The 23,595-nt window shown below is 40.2% G+C and overlaps 1 protein-coding gene across 1 annotated transcript in view; it reads left to right on the forward strand.

Moving 5' to 3' along the window:
* The window catches only part of LOC138594415 (complement C3-like), a 41,335-nt gene that overhangs the window by 13,415 nt on the left and 4,325 nt on the right, over positions 1-23,595 (forward strand). The window contains exons 18-39 of the mRNA XM_069665487.1: positions 1,413-1,610; positions 1,711-1,822; positions 1,906-1,994; positions 6,566-6,705; positions 10,030-10,245; positions 11,531-11,594; positions 11,692-11,781; positions 12,244-12,450; positions 12,557-12,632; positions 12,760-12,919; positions 13,010-13,105; positions 13,265-13,415; positions 13,596-13,681; positions 16,254-16,331; positions 16,419-16,574; positions 17,736-17,798; positions 18,987-19,068; positions 19,225-19,273; positions 19,383-19,473; positions 19,586-19,675; positions 21,858-21,960; positions 22,360-22,449. Coding sequence (XP_069521588.1) covers positions 1,413-1,610; positions 1,711-1,822; positions 1,906-1,994; positions 6,566-6,705; positions 10,030-10,245; positions 11,531-11,594; positions 11,692-11,781; positions 12,244-12,450; positions 12,557-12,632; positions 12,760-12,919; positions 13,010-13,105; positions 13,265-13,415; positions 13,596-13,681; positions 16,254-16,331; positions 16,419-16,574; positions 17,736-17,798; positions 18,987-19,068; positions 19,225-19,273; positions 19,383-19,473; positions 19,586-19,675; positions 21,858-21,960; positions 22,360-22,449 — 2,487 coding nt within the window. The remainder of the gene's footprint in view (positions 1-1,412; positions 1,611-1,710; positions 1,823-1,905; positions 1,995-6,565; positions 6,706-10,029; positions 10,246-11,530; positions 11,595-11,691; positions 11,782-12,243; positions 12,451-12,556; positions 12,633-12,759; positions 12,920-13,009; positions 13,106-13,264; positions 13,416-13,595; positions 13,682-16,253; positions 16,332-16,418; positions 16,575-17,735; positions 17,799-18,986; positions 19,069-19,224; positions 19,274-19,382; positions 19,474-19,585; positions 19,676-21,857; positions 21,961-22,359; positions 22,450-23,595) is intronic.

The following is a 23,595-nucleotide window of genomic DNA, read 5'->3' on the forward strand; positions in this document are numbered from 1 at the left end:
GCAAAAACATGCCTGTCAAAATAGCGGCGACTGATGACTTCCATCTTAGAAGCCGACAGGAAACCTGCAAAACTGAACGGAAACAAATCAGGGACTGTAACGTCCGTTCATGGAGGATAATGATGAATGATGAAATGAGGTGCCAGTGGTGTATTCCATCCATCGAACACACAAAAGCTGACACTTTTTCTGCCGTGACGTCAGAATTAACATAATAGAAACCTCCTCGAGTGTTGCCATGTCGGTTGTCTACATCCCGCACATACGATAGGTGCATATGCCCTGAGCTCTCTGGTGTGCCCTCTAGAGGTCTCCTCCAGTAACACCAGAGTGCATAGACAAGTATGTGAATAATTCCATTCATGACACAGCCCATCGTGTACGCAAACGCAAGGTTAAAAAGCGAGTACATCTCTGGCCTTACACACATCAAGCCAGCAGTGTGTTATCTGTGTGAGTCTATCAGACTAAAACACACACTTTTGTAAATAAAGCTACTTTACAACAATTCAAGTGCATTTCAAATACTAAATTAGCAGCTACATATGGGGTATGGAAGGGATCAAAATAATAATGCATCCAGAAACAACATATTGGGCCTCATTTACGAACAGTGCGTACGCACGAATCTGTGCTTGAACTGTGCGTACGCACGTTTGACGCACAAATCTGGGATTCATCAATTTGTTCTTACCTAAATTTATTCGTACTCTGCGAACAAATTTAGAACTCCCTCAGACCATGCGTACGCACAAATGATGAAAGAAATGTCCCAGGAAATTTTAACACACACCCTTTGAACTAAATGCATACTATATTAAAACTTCATTTATTGGAAAAAAAGGCTTTAATAGACAACAATAATTGAATTTACTGATGTATGGACCAAACGTAAATGCTGTGTCATCCTCATAATTTATTATCATATAATTAAAATCTTCAATTGTAGCAGTTGAGTTAGTTTATTAAGTTTACAATAGACCATATGAAAATGTTCATATTGAAATGTAACACTATTGTTACAATTGTTTCTATTTCTGCTGATGTGAAATTTTTCTTTTTACCTTTTGAGGCCATCTTTCACGTTCTTTCAGCTTCTCCGTAACACTGCTCTCTTCATGCGGCACCAAACAGATGTCCTTATATAGAGACATAGAGCCGCGGCAGTATGCTGATTGCAGATCGCAGACATGCGCCTGTCAATTTAGAATGGTTCTGATTTACTAACATACGCACGGTGGTGAGAACAAAAAAAAATTAATTATTAACCTGGTCCCCACACTCACAAAAAATGTTTTCTACTTTATGCTATGTGAAAATTATGTTGATAAAATGGGATCTAGAAACATGTTCTTTCCATTTATGCATAACCAATGCAATTATTTTAAACTAAATCACCTCTGTCTCTCCAGTCAGTCAATATAAAGGACAACTGCTACAAGACTGTTGTTTTGATGGCATGACGGACACCCCTGTTTCATACAACTGTGAGAGGCGCAGCGAGTACATCGTGGACGGTCCAGCATGTGTGGAGGCCTTCCTGCACTGCTGCAAGGAGATGGAAAGTCAGCAAGCTGACAGGAGGGAGGAAAGCCTCCGACTGGCTCGCAGTAAGAGACAAGCACAAGAAGTTGGGATCCCAGGGTGGTAACAAGCCATGAACATACAGAGCACAGAGCTAAAAAAAAAAAACTCTTTTTAACACTTCAGGTGAGGAGGATGATGGTTACAGGGACATCACTGAAAGTAGTCGTACCAAATTCCCTGAAAGTTGGCTGTGGTCTGAAATCAAACTGCCCTCTTGCCCTCAAGACACCAAATGGTGAAAACTTAACATAAATAATACCCAGCACTTACATGTCTTTTTTTTGCCAATGAAACTGACAACACTTTTCTTTGTTTCAGTGACACCACATCAATGAAGAAATATGTTCCTTTGCAAGATTCAATCACAACCTGGCAGTTCACTGGCATCAGTCTGTCAAGAACTCACGGTGGGCAGAGTCTGTTTCCCTGCAAAACTTCTTTTTTCTTTAACTTAACATTACTTGTGGTTATTAGGATATTCTTTGAGAAGATAATTTCGTTTGTATTCTGTCAGAACCATTATATACTGTAGTACATATTCCCCTTTCTGTCACCACATACTCTGTTCATCTCAACAGCCAGCTGTCAATATTCTTTTATTGTATTGATATTTGTATGTCTAAATCTGAAACCGTTCCTCTTTTTATCTAATCATTCAGTCCTACAGAAGACTTCTAAAACGTCTGTCCCATGATTTTTTTTTACAATCGGTACACATAGACAGACAGGTTGGACAGGAACCCAAATTTGGCTCAGGATTACCATCACCTATACAAATCCATTTCAGTAGGACAGGTACACCCACTTGCAGCTACGAGCACGGTAACTACATCAAGTACCTCTAGGATAGAGGTACCGGGACCCAATGGGTCCGGGTTGGGACTCGCTCTATAATCCTCCGTTCCGGGTCTGTTCAACATTATGTGCCATACCCGAATGGATCTGGGAAGACACGGCCGTGATTAGAAAGCGTTCATGATTAAAGTGCTGTGTATGTCTGTATGTGCATTTGAACTTGCAACAATGTGTCATTCGCATGAGAACGTGCGGGAAATAAAGTGGAAAAAAGCGGAAGAAAGAGCATTGTGGGCAAAGAAGAGAAGAAAGTAAGCGCAGTTAAGTGTAACACGTGTGTGTGGCTTCTAAATGAGCCGTGCCTTTGTCATCCGTCTGCATGACAGCAAGTGGACTTTCAATCTGAAAAAACTAGTGGATTAGCATTGCTGTTTTTATCCACACGATTTGGATAACAGAAAACCTGGTAGTGTTTAATGAGGTTTCTTGGTGGAGGATGGATTATATGCACACTGCACAGCCAGGCACAGGAGAGAAGGCAGCTTCACACAGGTAGGACCAAAAGTTTTGAAGGCTAACTAGCTTGTTAATAGTAATCAGCTGTAAATCGGTGCTGATCAGGTCTGTTTTGGACGGCCTGGGTCGGGTCTGACATAACTCAGTTCAGGCCCCAGTTTTCAAATAATAGACGGGTCCGAATCCCGCATATCTCGGTTCTGCACGGGTCCACAATTATGGGTCTCTTGAGTTCGTGCACAAAATTTTGGACCTGTGAAGACTCAGGCTGTCAATCGATTAAAATATTTAATCGCGATTAATCGCATGGTTGTCCATAGTTAACTCGTGATTTATCGCAAATTAATCACATTTATTAACTGTTGTAAAGATACCTTAAAGAGATATTTTTTAAAGTTTTTAATTCTCTTATCAACATGGGAATGGACAAATATGCTTCCTTTATGCAAATGTATGTTTATTATTACGGCAACATTCCAAAACAATGACAAATACTGTCCAGAATATTCTACAGAATAACCTCAAAGGTACTGCATGCTCAAAAAATATGCTGAAAGCAGAACAGGCCAATCATCGCATATATCAAGGATTTCGGTGAGAAGCACATCACATGTAGGCTTACTCAGTCTGGATCACCTTCTTTCTAGATGCTGATTTCTTCCTTCCACAGTTTAATTGTACTCTCTTCTTCACCTTAATTCACGTTTTAATTCACAACCTACTTTAATCTGATCACTTGGCTTTGCTTCAGTCCCCCCAACACACCTGCACCTCTGCTCTCTGCATAGCAGACTGTTTAATTAAGTCACAAAAGTTAAATATTTTCTCTCACAATTCAGTTCTCACAGCACGTGAGCCGCGTGTGCACGAGGGACTTTATCAATGACGTAGTGATCAAAACGATCGATCGTTACCGAATGACATCTGCACCTTTTATAAGCTTTGTAAACAGCAACAGTCAATGCATTTACAATAGGGACGTACGGAGATACACAGTAGGATTGTTTAGATTGCGTTACAGAACTGCAAATGATTGTGTGCGGACAGAGAGCGTCCTGATGTACTGTGACTCCTGTCACTGTGTCAGTGCTCTTCCTCAACAAGGAGAGCGGGCGAACGACCGGCAAAATGTATGTAGCGGAAACACAAATAACTTTTGTCTTGTCCAGAGAACCATCTAGCAGGGCTTTGAGGCCGAATTTGCCATTTACAAGCTTGTTTCTGCGTGCTATCCCCAACGTTGTGGCTGCATCGCTTCCTGATTTCTCAGACTACGGGGCGGGCGGAGGGTCATTATATACAACGCGTGTTAAAATAATTAGTTGCGTTAAAGGAAATGTGCGTTAACGCGTTATGAATGCGTTAACTTTGACAGCCCTGGTGAAGACCCTCTACTCTAGGATTCACAGCACAAGTTCACACAATTCACACCAAAAGTATAGTTTTATATACCTGCATCTCAAGAGGATAATCTAATATCAACCTACAGGAACACTAAAAGACAATAACTAAAAATGAACTAAATTCTATCTCAAAGGTTTGATAGCACAGGTACAACAATGACTGTATATATAGATGGAAGACACATCTCCATCTGCTCTCATTGTAAGGAATTAATGCCAAAATACCCCCCGTGATAGGCGCTGCCATCTTGCGACGGTGACGTTATTTGGAGCCAGAGTCTGCGCAGTAGAGGCCGGTGGGTGAAGCCGCTGTAGCCGCGTCAGCTAACCAAAATACTCACTTAACTTGCAGAAAAAACAGCGAAGATCCCACACGCTGTCGTGTTTAACAGCTTATTTGTGTTGGTCTGAGGTTAACGTTTGATATGGGAACATCAATGACTGTGGTGATTGTTACGTTTCCTCTCGCTTATCTGGAACAGATTGGCTGCAGGAGCCGTATTTGTCAACAGAGCTGTCAATCATCCTTTTGATTAAAAACGAATTAACTAATTAAAAATGAACACGTGGATGTAAATCAGCATGATAACTAATGATAGCTAATAATGACAGAAACCATGGTTGAGAAAAATGTATTTGCGTGTATTTTGATTTTATAGTTAGACTCATGTCCCATCTGTTAACATGGAGGAGGCGGGCTTTATGACCTACACTGCAGCCAGTCAGCAGGGGGTGCTCTAAATGTTTCGGCTTCACTTTTAGTGTTCACAAAAAAACACTTCTCCTCTAGCTGTTCAACAGTGAAAAAATAAGTAAAGTTTATTTATATAGCGCTTTTCACAGACATAGGTCACAAAGTGCTGAAGTGGGCAGACAGGGGCTGGGCTCCAGAGCAGTATGTTTTCACAAAAGCACAGAAGCTCTTAGGTTGTTAAAATAACTTATTTTCATTTAGCCATAGTCTCTCTGACTAGACTGGCATATTAATGAAGGAAAGTGTTATTAGTGAGGAAACATCACCATCTATACGTAGGCCTGCTCTGATTGCAGTAGGGGGGACTTGTAGGTGGTTGTTGGCTTCTGTGTTATGTTTTAATTAACCATGTCACCTCGATGAGAAAGCTTGCTATCTAGCTTACTAGTTATGAACGTTATTGTCCAAGAGAAGTCAACCTCAGCTGCTATCCAAAGACGCATGTGTTGTCGCAGCCAATAAACAGACATTGTGTTTGGTTACTGAAAAGGCCTGTAGTAACAATGGATTGCTGTCTAGATGTCTAACAATAAATGCAGTGAGTTTGGTGTTGTTAACCATTAGTGCATAATGGTTAACAACACCAAACTCACTGCATTTATTGTTAGACATCTAGCATGAAGAAAGAGACAGTATGCAGCAGCATGCAGAAACGGTGCTGCACCTAGTAACTTGATGTCGCCACTGTCACTCCAGACAACCATACATACAGTATATCAGATGGGAATGGACTCGTCAGCTTGGTAACAACGTCACCAAGTCATCAGATACGCTTATTAGATCATAAGAGACAGAGAAGCACATTTTCAGGAACAGACTGAACTGACATTCTGTTGCTGTATGATGTATTTCATGTTCATAGAAAGAACAACAAATTAATCACAAACAAATTGGTGGTATTAGTCACACACGACAAAAACTTCATGCCATCTTTCAAGTTGTTTTTTGCACAACAGTGTTTGCCTTTTATATGGTGGCAAGAATGAAAATTGGCCATCCTCAAATCGTGTTGTACCATGGTTTCAGAATGATGAAGACAATCGGGGAACCCAATAGATATAGGCACTAGGGCTGCCATATTGTCCAAAATCCAGTTTGAATGTGCAGCTGCTTGGTGGTGTAGTGATTAGAGATGTCACCTCACAGCTAGAAGGTTTCTAGTTCCAAACCCGGTTCAGACGTAGGGGGCCTTTCTGTGTGGAGTTTTCATGTTCTCCCCGTGCATGCGTGGGCTTCCTCCCACAGTCCAGAGACATGCTCGTTAGGTTCACTGGTGACTGTAAATTGCCCGTTGGTGTGGATATGAAAGGTTGTCTGTCTCTATGCGTCAGGCCTGCGGTGACTGGTGATCAGTCCAGGTGTAACCCTTCCTCTAGCCCATGATGCTGGGATATGCTCTTAGGGTTTGAGGAACTGGCAATGATTATGTTTCTCCTTCCTTTCTGTCCCGCCACCATGATTTCCCTTGTCTTTTTCTTAATTTCATTTTTTTTTTCATGTTGTCTTAAAGGTATCTGTGTGGCTGATCCATTAGAAATCATTGTCCGGAAGAAATTCTTCATTGATCTCAGGCTGCCATACTCTGCAGTCCGTGGAGAGCAGCTGGAAATTAAGGCTATCCTGCATAACTACAGCCCAGAAGCTGCCACTGTAAGTTGGGGAACTTAGCTGTTGGGTATCAGAACACACTGCCAGGTTTATGACAGAAAGTGCCTCATGAAACCACAGCACAGTTTTGATTTAACATCTGATTTTCTGCCCAATGTAAACTGCATGGTTAGCAAAATTCTGCAGTATACATTGTCAACCGCTGTTATTATACTATGTTATAATCTTCTTCTAAGAATAATAATCACACATTTAGCAAAATGTACCAATCCATATGCTCTCATAGAATTAAAGGAGAACATCTTGATCTCCAACTGAAGAAAGACACAAAGAGAATTGCAAGGAGGGAGGGAACAGTTGATTAGATAACTGGATATTACTTACTTATTTATATAGTTCTGTTTCAAACTTGATGACAGCCAGAAAATGTATGTATTACCTGAGTATGCACTGAGCGCATGTCTATGAGGTTGACACATAAAACTAACACAGCCCCACACGACCTGGATAATGCAAGCAACTTGATAAAGGGCCCTGACACCCAGCAGCCATCTCCTTTTTTCATCTTCTCGCCTAACTGCGCAGGTCCTGCGAGTTGTTAGGGCTAGCATTGCTTACCATCTATGCCAGTTGCCAAGTATCCTGTTAGAGCTATGTTGCGTCCCCAAGAGGCTCCATATCTGGAGCTCATTTGTTACAAAGTTTATTATGGCTGTTTATTACTTTGTTTAGTTTGACATTAAGTCTGGATTCTGCCTTGAGGCTGTTCAATTTTGTGCCTCTTGTAAGGGCCCCACACACCACAACCAACACAATCTGCCTTCAAGGTTCCACATTCTGTTCCATAAATCGCTAAACTCCAGAGATGCTGGTCAGACCTCAAGGTTTGTGAACTGAGAAATCAGTCTAAAATGATCGGACTGGAGGGTACTGAAGAGAGGGGGGAGAGGGCAGGCTCCAAGTTAATGTTCAGCAGAGGAATTATGACACAGTTCTGTGGTCTTGAAGTAGAGGAAAAAGCGGAGAAGGGTTAATTTTGCCTCAAAAGGGGTGGTGAGATTATTTCTTTGTTTTTTAAGGGAGCAGTCTTTAGCATTGGTAGACAGAGTGTCAACAATTCAGTATGAAGAACCAGTTATACTATGATTCTCCAGCTTGTGAACAGTTCAAATCAAACATTACAGAAACCAAAAGGTTAAAAGGGAACATTCAAAACCGCTTTTAGGGGGGAATTCAGTAAGAATGAATTGCGGCCACTGATAGCAAACATCCGTTTCATAGTCTGATTCACAAAGCAAATTGCACTAATGATATTCAAGTGCAAACACACCCATAACATTTCACAGATCCGTTTGGGTTGCTCTTGTTTTGTGTTTGATATGCGGAAAGAAGCTGTCTGTTGTCTGCACCTCCCCCTCCTTAGTGCTGCTGTTTGTGAATTAGGTGCTTTTTGCCACAAAGTTCATTTGCCCCGAATGACTCATTTAAATACACGCAAACAGCACCAGAGCACAGAGACGTTGTTTGCTCTGCAGCGCACTTTAGGGTGCATTCAACCGTGTGTGTGTGCTTCGGGAATGAGACGGAGTCTTTTTGTCATTTCCACAGGTTTAACGTGTACAAAAGCTGCGCAATCCTTTCCCCCTTGAGTGTTTGCCTGCCACAGTCATCCTAGAGTCCAGGGCAGCTCATGGACTCTTTTGTTAGATCCAGCTAAATACTAACTTCTATATTATGCCACTGTTCTCTGCCATGTGTCAAGATAAAGATTTAAGATATTTATTGTCACTCCGGTTATACTAGTACAATCATGTGAAATTCTTTAGTTTGAAGGCTCCATTTAAAGCTCCTGTGAGGAACTCTCAGTTTGTGTTGATTTTGGCGCCCCCTGTGGACAAAGCAGTACCTCTTATCTCTTTGCTGATTTTGTCCTGTACATACTTAAGTGGTGATTTTTTATCAAAAAATCTCCTCCGACTTTCTTTAACAGTCACATGTATCACTCACTTTACATTTTTGCCCTGGAAAATGTAAACAAAGGCAGCGTGCAGTTCATCGTTTCATTTGACACCTACCCCCCCGCAAGCGGTTTCAGGCATTAAAAATAACTATATAGAAATAATCAGTCTTGTCGCTGATGGTCTGGTTTGCTTTTGTAGGTCAGAAAGAGTAATCAGAATTAATTTCAGTCTGTTTCATAGCCAGTGAAAAACTCTTTTAATAAATCTGAAATACATTAAAATAAAATATATAGACTAGATACTCAAGATGAGGGATTTAAGCAGCCTCTCAAAACACTTGCTGGCTATGGGGGTGAGAGCTATGTGGTGCCAGTCATTGAGACCTATACCACCAGCCCAGCTGGTGGGCGCAGGGTGGGTTAATGAACGACCAATGGACATCGACCTCACTGATAAAGAGGGGGCTGTTCTGATCTGCAGCGGTGGCAGTGGAGGTCCAGTCCAGATGGTCAGGGGTGGTAGGGAGGGTTCTGGTTTGTCACACATTTGTCACACACACACACTAACTGGGAATCTACACCAATACTGTAGTGTCAGATGAATGTGCGCGACATGAAAGCGTCACAGCAGCAACTATTTGGCTGCAACTACAGCAAAGATGAGTCTCAAAGTTTGCCAGTGGTAGTTGTGATTCCTGACCGTAAACCGGGGGGGCAGTGATGCAAAAAAGTCTGCAGTCTGCAGGAAACAGTAGAAGACAACTTTGCAACAGACTTGTAGACTTATTTCTTAATTGTGTGCATAAATGTGTATACATTCTGTGTTTATGTAGGATGTAGAAGTCAAATGAGAATGAATTAAAAGGATTGGTATTCCCTGATGTTGAGGAAATGTACATAGTCATTGCTCTTTCAAACTAATCTTGCCTGCTCATCTCGCCTATCAATAACTTCAACAGGAAACTGAAATCGAAGTTGGCCAAAATGAATAGATCACATCATTTAAAATGGACTCCTAGGTTGTGGGCATGTATTTACACAGCAGTCAATGGCTTTACGCTTCACTGACATGCAGCAGAGGGGAAATATAGACGTGACGCCTAAAACAAACGGAGCAGCAGAAAATGACTTGCATATTACGCCGGTTCTGTCCCGGCACATGCGTCATGAATATGCTTCAAATACATTGCCTGTGTAGATTCCCCTTTAAAAGGTGTCAGCAATTTTCACCCTGTCCCTTAGTCTACACTTCCACTCCCTCATCCCAGTTGATCCCGATGGGGATGGAACTATTTTTTGACCCTATGAGCCCTTTACCTTATTAATGCCTTTTTTTACTTTAATACTTCAACATGCTTTAATATAAATGCTTATCTCCTTTTTTCCATCTCTTAATCTGTTTCAAGGTACGTGTCGATCTGATTGAGGACATAAATCTGTGCAGTGCAGCTTCTAAGCGTGGTAAATATCGTCAGGAGGTCAGAGTTGGGTCCCGTACTACACGAGCTGTACCCTTCATCATTATTCCCATGCAGGATGGACAATTTCCCATTGAGGTCAAAGCAGTTGTTAAAGACTCATATCAGCTCAGTGATGGAATAAGCAAGATGCTGCGAGTGGTGGTAAGATAAAAACCAGACTGTACATTGGGTTAAGAGCTTAGATAGATGACTATTGACATACTAATAACAATGTCTGTCAATTATGTAACATAAGAGGAATAAATTACTTTTGAACATGCCTTTGTGACTGAAGCAATTTTAAACCTTAAACTGTGTCAACAATAAAGCATAACTAACAAACCAACTAAACATAATGCTGAGGAGGCTTGTGCTCCTCACTTCTCCCTCCAGCTCTTCTTTGCTGGGTTCATGAGTGATGCCTATTAATGTGGCAAACTGTCAAAGAAGTGATGACACCCGTTGACTGGAGGTCCTGGAACTTTCTCTCCTTGATTGGCAGAGCACGTGGACGATTGTTCGTTACCATATGACATCATCTTTTATAAGCTTTATAAACTGCGACAATCAATGTATTTGCTGTAGGGACGTACAGAGTTAGATAGACAATGTCTCCTCATTTCAGTATAATATTGTGCAGCTCGCTGGAGGGAGATCGCCAGGGAGCTGAAAGTTTGATACTGAGCGCACAGCGGATATAGGCACGTGGATTGTTTACATTGCGTAATAGAACTGCACATGTATGCCGATGCAGTCCTTGTAATAGTTATAGTTATACACATATTTTCTAGCTGTTAGGTTACAATACGGTATATTCAAATCTCTCTTAATTAGATCATTTAATGTGGAAATAATGAGACAAAAACTGTAAATAAAATATTGTTTGAAAAGACAGAAAAGAGTTAACAGAAAGCCTGTCACTGGTAAAAGCCACAGATTCTGGAGCCTTTCCACTTCATGGACTTGCTGAGTAAAAAGACTGAATAAAAAGACTGAATAACTATGCAATATTTATAGCCTAGCCTATATTATAGCAAACCTCATCACTTACCAATAGGGGACGAGCCCTGAATCATGGAAATAACTCGGTAGATTTTCGTTTTTTCTTGAAGCAGCCACCATCTTAAAAAGCTTGTAAAATTCCCTTAAATCTTTTGACTTAAGCAAAATAAAAAGACCTAAGTCACACTCTTGACATAGGCCATTATACTACAGCGGTAGAATTGCATGATCTGTTCAACTGAGGATGTAGGCGATTTTACCAGAGGTGGCCAGCATCATGAGGAGAGGATTTAGGCAAAAATATCATTTTTGTCAAAAAATGACTTCGGCCATTATTTTAGGAAGGCGACGATATATTAAGTTTTTCCAAAAGAAATAATTGTGAACACAATGTAAAATACTGAAAAGTATTTCAACATGCAAACATGATGTGTTATTTCTCCAGCCTGAAGGAGTCCAGATAAAAACACAAAAGATTATAACACTACACCCAGCTAAGAATGGTGTCGGTAAGTTTACCAATGAAGTAGCTCCAGTTAGCATTAAAGGCTGTATTTGTTTTTGTATTTGTTCATCCGCTAACTTGCCAACTATTTCTTCCTGTAGGTGGTAAACAAGAAGAAACTATCAACAGTGACATTCCTCTGAATGATTTGGTTCCAAACACACCTACAAGCACACTAATCACTATGACAGGTTCGATTTCTAGACATAACTATAAATCTCTTTAACTGGAAAATGGAATCTCATCATGTAGTTCCATTTATCTGAAGTTAATTTATTTAATAGGGACGATGCAATTTAATTTTAGTTACAGTACATAGCACGAAACTGATGTGTTGCACGGGGAGATTATAGCTTCGCTGATTTTCAAGTCTCGTCCCTTTAGATGTACAATGTCATAAAAAAATAAAGCAGTCAGTATCATAAAACCACATCAAATCTGTACTTTCATGTGGTTTTATCATACTGCTTTTTTTTTTATAGCGAATGCTATAAACTCTCTGTGCAACACATCAGTTTTCATGCTATGTACTGGAACTATGTTAAATTGCATCGTCCCCACCAAATAAAATAGATTCAATTCAGTTAAATGGAACAGTTAGCAAAAAGAAAAACCACCTTGACTACCTTTTTGGGCATCTTGTATCCACACAGGAAGAGAGCGGATGAGTACACTATTGGAGAACGCAATAAGTGGGAACTCTATGGATACCCTGATCCAACAGCCCGGTGGCTGTGGAGAGCAGAACATGGCCTCCATGACCCTGCCTGTAATTGCAACCATATATTTAGACAAAACCAACCAGTGGGAAACTGTGGGCTTTGAGAAACGTGATATAGCCCTCCAGCACATCAGAACCGGTAGGCTTCATTTAGCAAAAAATGCTCCACATACAGGCACCTTTGGACTAGATCCCAAAGAGAGTTGAAATACAGTCAGGTTAAAGGTTTTTTCCTTTCTTTACAGGCTACCAGAACGAGCTGGCATATCGCAAAGATGATGGGTCTTTTGCTGTGTATCCCAATCGCATGAGCAGCACCTGGTGAGGCACCCACACGTGTGCATACATTTCTTTAACTCCTTGAAGCATTAGAATATCTGACCTATTTTGTATACAAATCAATAAATTAAAGCAAAAGTGAACCACCATCTCTCTTCTTTTCTTTAAGGTTGACAGCCTATGTTGCCAAGGTGTTTGCCATGGCCAACAATCTGGTGGAAGTGCAAAGCAGCGTGATCTGTGACGCCATCAGGTTTCTCATGCTCAACACACAGCAGCCTGACGGCATGTTCAGGGAAGTTGGATACGTGCTTAGTACAGCAATGCGTGTATGTGCACTAGCTTAACCACCACAGACAAAAAAACAAAAACAAAAAAAACAATTGTAGACATTTTTTCCATATGTGTGTGCCATGTAGGGTGACGTGCTCGGCACAGATTCAGATGCCTCCATGACAGCCTTCTGCCTCATTGCCATGCAGGAGTCACGCACAATATGTGCTGACAAAGTTAATGTGAGTACCTCACCTGAAAACAAAGTTTACTCCTCCACACTCTTCTCTTTATTTCATCCTTTAATGATTTTTGCTTCTTGCTGTTGAAAGAGCTAACACTAATTATGCCCTTATGATATGGTTATTACTGCTCATAAGCTGTCTTTTTGTTTCATCTAGAGTCTGCCACAATATGTAGACAAAGCAGTGGCCTACCTGGAGAGACGTCTGCCCAGTCTAATCAGCCCATATGCTGTTGCCATGACATCCTATGCACTGGCCAATGAACACAAACTGAACCAGGAGATCCTGTTCAACTTTGCCTCTGAAGGTTTCCTCACACAATATTCCTAAACATGATGAGAAACAAAATCCTTGGCCTATAAACACAGACAGACATGGAAAGAATTAGACACACTAAATGTTTCTTTCAGTGAACCGTTAATGGAGCCTGTTGCTATTGAAGTATAAGTGGTAGTAATAAAAGTGTGTGTGTGTCTGGTTTCCTCAGACCGGTCCCATTGGCCTGTATCTCAAGCACCCATTCACACAATGGAGGCCACAGCTTATGCTCTTCTTGCTCTGGTGAAGGCTGAGGTGAGTTTATCCCACTAGTTAACTTGCCCACTAGTTAACGTCCGCACAAATGATGAAGGACTGGCTTTCTCAGAAAATGTAGACACACTTATAATTTAATGCACGGCATATTAAAACTATTCATCTAAAAAAAAGCTTTTAATAGACAATAATTAAAACCGTGAATGTTTTTCATGCATTGACCAAATTGTTAATTCTAATTCATTAACTGTTGCAATGAGCATTGCTATTTTCATTTGAATGAAATGTCTTTTTGCACTCGTTAATTACAAAAGAACACTTTAAATTATGAAATAAATTACCTTAAGGAGACAGTTCTTGTTTAATATCATCACTCTCACCCTCAGTGCGAGGACAAATTCCAGATATGAATGATTCATGTATTGCAGCCACAATTGCGCTGTCAGATCAGGTGGTCCTTGTCCTCCACCTGTTTCCTTCCTTTTTTTGGTAGAGTCAATCGTCTTTCAAAGTTCAGAAGGTCGGAGGTTCAATCCCCAGCTCCCTCAGGCTACATGTCGAAGTGTCCTTGGGCAAGACACTGAACCCCAAATTGCTCCCGGTGGCATAGCCAATATGTGATATCTGATTGACAGCACTTTACGTAGCAGCCTCTGCCATCAGTGTATGAATGTGTTTGATGAATGGGTGAATGTGATATGTAGTGTAAAAGCAGATTTGAGTGGTCACAAAGACTAGAAAAAGCGCGATACAAGTACAGTCCATTTACCATTTTAGCGTCCACCTTGATGTCGAACGACTTTTTTTCTACCCGAGGCATGGTCTGACCCTCAGGACACACAGCATTTACAGCCTCAGTTATTGAAGCCCAAGCTTAATTATTTTTCAACATCGTGACTCCTAACACACTGAAACACGCTTCGGAAAAATGTTTTTTTATTGCTTCCATCTCCGACACAGTTGCCTCAATTTCCGCTGTGCTGAAATTTTTTTTTTCACTTTGGTGCCATCTCTTGCAACTTTTCCCTCTTTTTACTTGTCTTCACCTCACCGCTCTCTCTCTGATACGCCGAGTGAATGTCCTTGTATAGAGAAATGGGGGCGTGGTAGTATGCAGATTGCGGGCATGCGCTTGTCAATTCAGAATGATTCTGATTCACTACAATTCTATTCATACGCACGGTGGTGAGAACAAAATTGGCCGGTATACACGTGTCATGAATCCAATTTTGCGTATGCACTACTTTGTGCGCAGACTAAGAACATTTCTACGCATATATTAGTGAATGAGGCCCATTATGCTTTAGCCCGTGGCGTGTTTTCTCGATGGGCCTTTCTGATTGACATTTTAAAAGTTGCAACAATAAAATAGCTGATATATTTCCTCTCCTAAAGGCTGTAAATCTGCAACAATTACATAGGACGCACTCCAGAGAGTTACAGCAGGCATGTGAAGTGACCCAGAGAGTACAGAGAGAAAAGAAAAGGGATCAGGGTGCTGTCAGAGACTAAGTGAGTCAGCCTGCAATAAAGTGCTGTCACAGCGCCCTGTGCCGCGGACAGAGAGCCTCTTTACCCTCTCACACCCATGGTCCTCCCTGGCTGACTGTCGAGGCAACTCGTACATATACCATTAGTCTCGCACTGCATCAGTGGCGTATGAGATTCAGACAGTCAGCGGCCTAAATCTTTTGCCAAAATCCATAAATTATTTTTGTGAAATATTTTTTGTTATGTGTTCTGTCATTTTTTTAATGCATTTAATTTTTGTCTTGGTCTCAGTAATTAAATCCTCTATCATGACAACTGTATGGGGGGTCTACTCTAACTTATCAACCAAGTTTCAGACACACTGCTTGCTGTGCAGATTTATTCAACTAACTAGCAGTCCAAGAAGCCTTTGTTCCAGATTGGTCTGTGAGTGAAAATCAGTATTATTTTCTTTATATGTTAGCACAAATAAGCAAACCCTGCTTGTTACCTCTTTCAGTGTTTCTCTTACACTGATTAATTTGTTGCTAGTGGAGTCTGGACTGTTGGCTCTTCCTCGCCGTAGTGATGAGAAGACCGCTTTTTTTTTTAGTCACCCCATTTGTGACGTTCAGTCTGTACATCCATCTGACAAACAACTCTTGTCAGCCACTTCCTTCTGTAATAAACACGATGGTTTACTAGCTTATTCTCCTGAGTCACCCTCTCAACCAAAAACTTTCACTTCTGGCTCCAAAAACACAAAACTGATTGTGCCACAATGCCACACTTGTGGTATCACTTTAGCAGTTGAAGTCATGTTGGCTACATTTATTATTCATACAGTCTATGATCAACATACAACAACTTTTATCCATGTATTAGACAAGAATTTTCATGTGGTTATTGTAGTTATTTTCATTTTTTGAGCCATTGTTTGATAACCTAAAATAATTGTCTTTAATAATGAATAATGGACTAATAATATTCCAAAGGCTTCTTGGATAATAAGTGCGAGGGTAAGTCAATATTTTTCAGAAGGTTTAAGGCAGTACTGAATCGTGACATCTATTAAAGTGCTTTAGAAAGGCAAATAGGATTTCAACTGCAGAGATTTAATTTCTGCTCTCTGTTTATAAAGGCCTTTGAAAAAGCCCTACCTGTTGTCAGATGGTTCGTCCAACAGCAGAAGGTGGGCGGCGGCTATGGATCAACTCAGGTAACTTCCTTCTCAGTCTGGTGCATTTATCACTTCTATTCCTGGTTTTTTGTTCACTCAAACTATTGATTATGTCCTTGTCCTCAGTCTACCATAATGGTGTACCAGGCTGTAGCTGAGTACTGGGCCAGTGCTAAAGAACCAGAGTATGATCTGAATGTAGACCTCTTGTTGCCGGGCAGATCCCTGACTGAGAAGTTTAAATTCAACAGTGGAAACCACTATGCTACAAGAACATCTAAAGTGAGAACACAAACAGACAAGCTCCAGTGGCTTTGTTTATTAAATGCTAATCAGTAGTTATTTAAAGATACAATGTTGAAGGTTTCAATTTTTGTGCTCTTGAGCATCTCCCACTGGCATTAATCACTGATCATCAAAGCACTCTTCCCAATTTAACCACACGTCTACAGCTCTACAGTCTAACTCTTGATTTTCCTCACTTTCGTTTGTAGACTTAATCTGAGCATCAAATTAGTTTCTTTTTCTTTGGATTTTCACTTATTTTTGAAGTTGTAGCTGTAGTCATCAATCTTTTCTTTGCTTGTTCAGCCATTGTAGATTACCTTTTCCTCGCAATAGTTACAGAAACCGGAAGTGCAGCCACTTAGCTCCGCCTACACTCTCTGACAGACCAACCACTGCTGGGTGATGGAAAATTGGGCGCCGTTTGAATTTTTTCTGTGAATGTCGCCACAGACACCCAGTCCATAAAAATATATACTGCAAATGCAAAGGCTTTCATCAGTGGGCCATAGGCTCAATCACCACTGTGTTAACTCATTCGGTGATAGATAGTGACTTAAAAGACATGTATTTAAATGACAAAGTTTGAGATTGTTACTTTAAGACACCAGATTATTTCGGGTTTGTACTTAATCACAGATCAGCAAATCTCAGGTTTAAAATTCAGTATACACCAGAGGACAGGAGAAACAGTTCTGGTGTCCAACGACTCCTGAAAAAAGGGGATAAAAAGGCATCATCAACATGTGTTCCTACATTTTATGCCTGCTGTTGTGCTAGTAGAGTACAGTGTAGAGTAGTGGGTTTGTGAGTTATTTTTTAACAACATTGTCTTTCAGCTGCTGGACACTGATTTTGAGAGCTTAACTATCAATTACACAAGTTTCCAATCAAATTGAAAAACTGTCTAATTGGGGTTGAAATAGAGCTGCAGAGTTCCCATCATTCTTTCTGGGTTGTTACTTCAAGCGACTCCTAGGACATCACACTTAAAATTAGTGTGTAAAAATATAATATCACCCTTATAGTCAGAATTCTTCCCAAGCTTTCATGTTCTTTGTATCGAATAACCTTGTCATTCTACTGATCTATGACTGCTTTTCCTTTATGTGGGTCTATGTGTTCATTTACATTTGTGCATATTTTACATGTCAACAGTTCAACAATATAAACAAGGATGTAACAGTGACTGCCACAGGATTAGGAGAAGCAACACTGACGGTAAGTTTGTTATATATATATATATATATGCTAGATGAATTTTCATTATGTGATGTTGATAGTGAATGCATTTATTTGTCATTGAAGAAGACAGACACAGTGGCCAGTCAATTACTGTTTGCACAATATTAAAGTCACTATGTGTAGATATTAGTCTTTTCTTTAGTACCATCTTGTGGATGCAAAAACAACAAAAATGATGTAACAATGGTGCATGCCTGTAACTATCCCATCAAATTCAACTTAATGGGCTAAAAGAACAAAGTCAGCAAATATTTTCCCATTTTTTTTACCCACATTATAGCCTATAGTCCGTCATAATGAAGTTATGAAAATTGTTTTACATATGTGTGAACCCCACTCCACTACTAACAGCCACTCTGCTAGCTTCCTCCAGGTCTCTGAGCAAGCAGAAATAGTCCCCATTTCCATTAACTAAGGATCACTCCCTGTATAACATACATGTTATAGATGAGTTAGTTTTAATTTAACAGGTCAGTTTTAATTTAACACTTAAGACACTTGCTTATTTAAACATATCAGCAAGTTTTCTAAAACTTTTCTGAACTTTCTAAAACGTAAAGCTCTGTCACATTGTTTTACCAAGTAATTCAAAGAAGCAGGATCGCAAGGTCTCAAGACAACCAAACCTCTCGTCTTATTTCTCATCACACTCAAAATGACACAGAATTAAAGCAAACAAATACTGTATGTATTAGTCAAATCTATTGGGTAACAAGGGTGGTGTTGGAAGGGTAAATCTTGACCTAGTAAAAGATAGCATTTATTTAAATAATACATTATTTGAGAATATACTGTATGTTAATTTTAAATAAGAAGTAATACTTTTTCTATATATTTCTGACCGTTATAATCAAGGAAACCACATCAGTGGATTTCATTGGTCAATTTACAACAGGAGTAAACAGTAATAGAAGGAAGTTGGATTGCCTTGAAAACCTGAGCGCTTTTGTGTTTATTAATTGTTACTTTTCAAGCATGGATGATTATATTTCTTCTAAGACTATTGATAGATTAAATATTTGTTTTTTTTTTTGGTTGAAACGTTTCAGACAGTTTCAGAAAACATGCATAAACTGTAACCTATTACATGATCGTGGAAAGAGGGTATTATCTTAGGCCCTGATGGGTCCTTCCTTTTTCAAGATGCCTGTTTATCTGTGACAGATGGTGTCGCTGTATTACGCTCAGCCTAAAGAAAAGGAGAGTGACTGTCAGAAATTTAACTTGTCAATGCAGTTGCTCCCAGGTAATTGTATGTCCTCTGTCTTTGGCTGTCAGTTCTAATTTTAGCATTTTTTGTCTTTAATGTATTTGTTTCGTTTAGTCATTTGTTTGGTATCTTTCTTTTATGAGAAACAATAAAAACTCATTAATGAGCCCTGCAAATGTTTTCCTCCCGCAGAGAAACTGGATGAGGATGAGGTGATATACAGGTTGAGAATAGAGGTTTTGTAAGTACAATCAAGATGGTATGCCCGCATGTGTTACAGCAGCATGGCTTGAAGTCATCACCATTTGTGTTTGTCATTATTTTGATCATTCTGTCCGTTCTGTGTTCAGGTTTAAAGACAGGGAGCGCAGTTCATCCATGGCAATCTTGGACATTGGCTTACCGACTGGCTTCATCTTCAACCCAAAGGACCTCAACTCAGTAAGAACAAAAACATGGAAACAAGCAATCCCAATGAAATGACCTAATACCAGTGTGTTTAAACTGTGTGATTGTTTGTGTGCGTGTGTGTGTGTGTGTGTGTGTGTGTTAGATGTCTCAAGGACGTGCCCGTACCATTGAAAAGTATGAGATGAACACTGCCTTATCAGAAAAGGGCTCACTCATCATTTACCTGGACAAAGTAAGACTGTCTTCTCTCTATCCTCTTTTCTTTCTGGCTCCCTTTCTCAAAGTCAAATTCAAATCATTTTCATTGGCAAGAGCACAGAAGTATCGTCCTTCAGTCATGCTGGCCCGGTGGTGCTACTTATATACTTATATGACTGGCCTGTAGATACTTTGTAGGAACCCAGTTTCTCAGTAACCAGTCTGTGTTTACTGCGTCTGCCATCGCAATGGACAGTTGACCAAATTACACACACAAAAATGAAAAATAGGATTTTTTAATTCATTTTCATCCTAGATATTTTTGTTTTTTGGTGCTTGCAGCATCACAAAACAAGAATTACAAATGTTTTTTCAGCAGTGGGGGTAGAGGATTTTGTTGTACCACCCAGGTGTATGCGCATGCACACATCATATCAAAACTATTGCTGTCAGGTGAAAAAAAGGCTCTCATTAACTTCAGGCTTTGTAATTAATTAATCACGATTAATCACATATCAATGATTTCTGTGAGAAGCACATCAAATGTAGACTTAGTCTAGACTTAGTTTAGACTCTTTCTAGAAAGGTATATGTCTTCTGTCTCCAGAGCTGTACGTGTGTACGGTTCAATGCTACCACCGTAGGACTTAAGTTCAAAGCCTTTTTGCTGCAGGCCACAGGTTCTGTATCTCGTGGGCTGAGCTCGCTATCCAGTATTGGGAAAGGGTTTCTCTGCAATCTCTAGAATTTCGAGCCTTCCCTGATGGCTCTGAAATCTCCTCTGAAATCCTGGACTGCCTCAAGAAGACTCAAAACACCTGACCTAAGAATAAGGTCAAGATAAAATTACCTTTATGCTAATTCCATGAGCAATCCTGATCATAGAGTAAAGCTTAGGAAATCAACTTAATGCTCAAGTTCACACGTCTGTAGTACAACATAGAAAGTTCACTCTGATTTCACAATCACCGTTTAATTTATACTCTACCAAAATAATGACTTCAGGGAGCTAATACATTTAGTAACACTGAATTTCAGTTCACCCTTTAAACTATGCTTCATCCCTTGTAAACTACAAATGGACCAGTGCTAACAGTGGAATTCACTTAGCGAACTACATCCAAACCAGCAGCTAAGCTGCAGCAATTAAACACAAATAGTGCATTAAGTGCATCAAAAAAAATAAATACAGTCTCTTTAATACACACAACATGGCAGAACATGTCCGCTCATCAGTTGTACCTCTTCAATCCATAACAGAACCAGCTTTCAAGACGCTAATGTCTTTAGCATAAGTCAGCAGAGTTCCAAATCGCAAATGTTGGCTTCTCGGCTAGCAGATATTTTGAATGCTAATTAGCTACATGCTAGTAGTTGACTCGACTCACCAGTGCGATGAATTAGGCCTCAGTGCACGGACTGCAATGGAATGGCGTTCTTTGTTTTTTATCCACACTGTGATTTTAGATTGTTAACACAAAGTATGAATTAACACATGAAAACATTAAGATGAACTTAAAATGAGTTTCTCTACTGTTTAGCTACGTTTCTTACCGCTTCAAATAGAACTGCTTTGCATTCTGCCCTTTCACCTTTACTGACGTAACCAGTCAGTGAACAGACAGGAGGTGGGCTAAAGCATTTGTTTGGCTAAAGTGAAAGTAAACTTGAATTTATTGGTTAGGAGCCAAACTGATCAACAAAGCATTTTCTTTCTCTCCATTAAACTCTCAAACATGTATATTATTTAATAAGAGCTTATTTATTTCAAGAGGAACTATATGACTGCCTGAATGTTAGAGATTATTTTTTTATTGCTGATTTAACTAGTCTGGGCTACAATAACAAGGGGGGAAAAACTTACTGAGGAGGAGCTGCTGTTTTATGAACCTTAAGAACCTTGAGAGCTTGAGAGCATGCTTATACAAGCACAAATGTTTACTTGTTATTAAGTAACGTATGAGCTGTTTGACAGTTTGGAGTGTATCATGTGTAACATGGATCATATCCAGTGTTAAGCACTGCCTCTGACTGTCAAGAAGAATGTAACAGAATTGACATTTATACATTTCAGAAGCAATGCAATTGGCTTCCCAAAACCCAACTATCACTGTGAACATTTTGTTAACTACATCTATCCAAAGAAACAGTCTCCTTGAAACCTGTTGGCAGTAAGGTTGGCTGTGAATTTAATGGCCTAAAACACCTCTCCACAGGTTTCTAACACACGACCAGAGGAGATCACTTTTAGGATCCATCAGAAGTTCAAAGTGGGCGTCTTACAACCAGCTGCTGTGTCTGTCTATGAATACTATGAACGTGAGTCTCAGAAACAACACATCCAACTTTAGAATCAAACGTCAACAAATGCAAATCATTAACATATCATGTTTCTCACCACTATTCAAGACTGTTCCAAAAACAATTCATGAGAATTTCCTGATCTATCCAGATAGTTAAGGAACAACTTCGAACCCCCTATTTAGCATCAACCTATATTTACCCATGTGTCTAAATGAGCAGTTGTTTGCAAAAGCAATAAAAGTCAATGATGTAATTTCAGCATGTTCACTGAGGGCATCTTATTTATACATGTCTCTAAATAGCTTTGAGTGGATGAGACAGAGTGGATGAGTATTTACCATACATTTGCTGTTGTACTGCGATCTGCCATCAGTTAGTATTATAAAAGTATTTTCAATGTCTTTCCTATTTCAGAAACACCTTGTGTGAAGTTCTACCACCCAGGGAGGAGAAGTGGAGAGCTTCTGAGGCTCTGTAAAAACGATGAATGTACATGTGCTGAAGGTAAAAAAACAACAACAAAAAAACATAATCTATCCAAGAATTTGTGATAACACTTGAATGAAGCTCAATTAAAAAAATAACCCACATTTCATTTTAACCGTTCTGTAAGTTTCAAACATTGATAGAGCAGTATACGGATAAATAATGCAATATAATTATGGCCATGTCCTGCATATTCACAGAATAAATAGTCAGTTAAATATGCCAGGACATACACTAATCAGCCATAACAATTTGACCACTGATAGGTCAATTGAATAACAAAGATTATCTTGTTACAATGGCACCTGTCAGTGGGTGGGATATGTTGGGCAGCAAGTCAACATTTGAATGAACAACGAAGTTGATGTGCTGGAAGCAGGAAAAGTGGGCAAGTGTAAGGATGTGAGTAACTTTGACAAGGGCCAAACTGTGATGGATAGACTGGGTCAGAGTATCTCCAACACTGCAGGACCTACCAAAAGAGGTCCAAGGAAGGAAAACCTGTGAACCAGCAGCAGCGTTATGGGCTCATTGATGCACGTGGGGAGTGAAGGCTGGTGCGTGTGTTCCGATCCAACAGGAGAGCTACTGTAGCTTAAGTTGCTGAAAAAGTTAATGCTGGTTCTGATAGAAGGTGTCAGAACACACAGTGCATCGGAGTTTGTTGTGTTTGCGTAGCTGCAGACCGGTCAGGGTGCCTATGCTGACCCCTGTCCACCACCGAAAGCACCTACAATGGGCATGTGAGCATCAGAACTGGACCACGGAGCGATGGAAGAAAGTGGACTGGTCTGATGAATCATGTTTTCTTTTACATCATGTGGATGGCCGGGTGCGTGTGCGTTGCTGACCTGGGGAAGACACCAGGATGAACCATGGGAAGAAGGCAAGCGGTGGAGGCAGTGTGATGCTTTGACATACCACCTACCTAATTTTTGTTGGAGACCAGGTACACCCCTTCATGGAAACCGTATTCCCTAATGGCAGTGGCCTCTTTCAGCAGGATAATGCTCCCTGCCACACTGCAAAAATGGTTCAAACATTATTTGAGGAGCATGATAACGAGTTCAAGGTGTTGACTTGGCCTCCAAATTCCCAAAATCTCAACCCAATCAAGCATCGTGGGTTTTGCTAGACAAACAAGTCTGATCCATGGAGGCCCTA

This window comes from Semicossyphus pulcher, unplaced genomic scaffold (assembly GCF_022749685.1).
Source record: "Semicossyphus pulcher isolate SPU_LCO1_2020_fin unplaced genomic scaffold, fSemPul1.0.p SCAF_17, whole genome shotgun sequence".
NCBI classification, from domain to species: domain Eukaryota; kingdom Metazoa; phylum Chordata; class Actinopteri; order Labriformes; family Labridae; genus Semicossyphus; species Semicossyphus pulcher.